Source organism: Uranotaenia lowii, chromosome 2, assembly GCF_029784155.1.
Source record: "Uranotaenia lowii strain MFRU-FL chromosome 2, ASM2978415v1, whole genome shotgun sequence".
In the NCBI taxonomy this organism is placed as follows: Eukaryota; Metazoa; Arthropoda; class Insecta; order Diptera; family Culicidae; genus Uranotaenia; species Uranotaenia lowii.
In genome coordinates, this window is record NC_073692.1 from 271,698,193 (window position 1) to 271,700,254 (window position 2,062).

General features: G+C 42.6%; 1 protein-coding gene across 1 annotated transcript; it reads left to right on the top strand.

Annotated features, from left to right (window-relative positions):
• Positions 1 to 245: 245 nt before the first annotated feature.
• Positions 246 to 1,499, top strand: LOC129745719 (titin-like). The gene is made up of 2 exons (XM_055739035.1): positions 246 to 766; positions 854 to 1,499. Exons 1-2 carry the CDS (start codon positions 275 to 277, stop codon positions 1,430 to 1,432), a joined length of 1,071 nt encoding a protein of 356 aa, XP_055595010.1. The 5' UTR covers positions 246 to 274; the 3' UTR covers positions 1,433 to 1,499.
• The last annotated feature ends 563 nt before the right edge of the window (positions 1,500 to 2,062 follow it).

Here is a 2,062-nt window from a genome sequence, read left to right on the forward strand (position 1 = left end):
AATGAATCGTGGCATCAAACTTTGCCATTATCTTAGAAACAGCACAATGAAAGTTGTTATAAAAAGCTACATTTTTCTACGCCTCTCCAGATAAGCCATTAGCGCAAGTGTTGTATCGCTAATTGATCTAGCTTGTTCAGTTAACATTTGAATTAAGCGATTTGTACTGAAAAGTGATTTCCATTAAGATATGAACCGTTTCATCATTTTGAACAAGTATAAATAGAACGCATATAGTTAGCAACGGTTCAGTATCTTAATAGACACCTTTGTCATGGTGAAGAACATGTTGCTGGTACTGTTGCCGCTTTTGATCGCATCGGCTTCTGCCGTCAAAGATCCACGATGCACTCAATATAGCTCTAACTCAGAGGCGAAAACGCTTCCTCACAGATCCGATTGTTCCAAATTCTACATGTGTGACATGGTTGGAAATGCTATGGAAATGCAATGTCCCCCGAACACCTTCTACAGCGTTGCCGAGGGAGTTTGCTCGTTCGATGATTCGAGTTGTTCTGGAATGGGATACATCCCGGTCATTAGACCTGTGCAGCCGGAAGTAAACAACCGAGTCCCCGTTGTCAAGCCAGTGCTGCCAGAAGTTCCAATCGTAAAACCGATCGAGCCTGAATTCAACAACAAATTTCCAATCGTCAAGCCCGCATTACCAGAGTTCATACCAGAGATCAAGCCCGTTCAACCGGAGGTCAAGCCAGTTAAACCGGAAGTAGAGAGCCCCGAACTTGCCACTGACGCTAATGCTCTTGTAAGTGTGGTGATCCAGAAAAACCCGGGTCTATATGACCCTAATTGAACGAAGCTAATCTGAATACTTGTTTGATTACTTTTACAGGCCTGTGCTGATCTTCCGTCCGGAACAACTTTACCCCAGAGGAACGATTGTCACTCTTATATCATTTGCATCCAAAACAGAGCCATCGCTCTTAGATGTCCAGAGGGTTTGGCCTACGATGTTCACAACCAGAAATGTGATTTCGAAACTGAACTGATTTGCCAGCAACCCTATCTGACTGAATCGAACTCCCCTGTGGAAAAACCTCACCAAGAGCAGAACGGATTTAATCGGCCTCAATGGGAAACTCCCATCAACATGCCGCAGATTCCCGTAGTGCCAATTGTCCCACCTCAACAACCTCTGCCGATGCCTGAACATTCCGTCATCATTCCGCCACAAGAAACCGTCTCCGGTCAAGAGTTTCAACCCTACAATCCAGTTATTAATCCGGACGTCCGTTGCTTGATCCGTGCTGATCCTGACAACCCTATCATCTTGCCGCACACCAGGGATTGCTCCAAGTATTTGGTCTGCGTTGGTGGAGGAACCGTGGAGAAGTATTGTCCCGCCGGTCAGCACTGGAGCGTGGAAAACAACTGGTGCGATTATCCTTTCCGTGCAAGATGCGTTTTGTAAAAGTAATCAACCTAACTATGTCGTTGATTTGCACTGAATAATATAGAACAATGTGTTCTTAGCCTAACGAGTAGAAAATCATTTAAGAAACAAGACTTTCCATTTGACTTCTTACAGTCGGTTACAAAAATTAGAATGAGCACAATTTTCACCACGATTTTTTTATGTTTCTGATAAAATGGATGTTTTATGAAAAAATCTATACCAACTGATACCATTTAAGTTCCTGTAATGAAAAAATTTTTGGAAGACTATGGGGCTATTCCTTTACATTGTGACTAAGCCAGTCAGTCACTTTGAGTGACAGTTTTTGGTATTCTTTTGGGGTAATTAAGTCACTTGCTCGGCTGCAAGTGACAGTGCAGGTCACCTTTTTCGATGAAACGGCGTCCGAACGTTCGATATCCCATCACCAGATTAACTGCCAAACAACCAGCAAACCACGTGTAGTAGAGTAGGTATGCAACGTTGCACGATTACTCTATAAAAACGCGCGACCAACATCATTTTGTTAAGTGTTAGTGATTCTCATTTTTATGCATTTTTAACAGATATAAGCTTTTTTGCTTTGATAGTATTGGAGCTGAAAGCTTATAAACACCTGAAAAGCTTAAATCTGATCGAAAAAGC

What these genes read in the sequence shown, in the direction of transcription:
- LOC129745719 (XM_055739035.1), top strand. Translation starts at nt 275, where the DNA reads ATGGTGAAGAACATGTTGCTGGTACTGTTGCCGCTTTTGATCGCATCG. An exon ending in CCACTGACGCTAATGCTCTT is followed by an intron (nt 767 to 853) that starts GTAAGTGTGGTG and finishes TTACTTTTACAG; the next exon opens with GCCTGTGCTGATCTTCCGTC.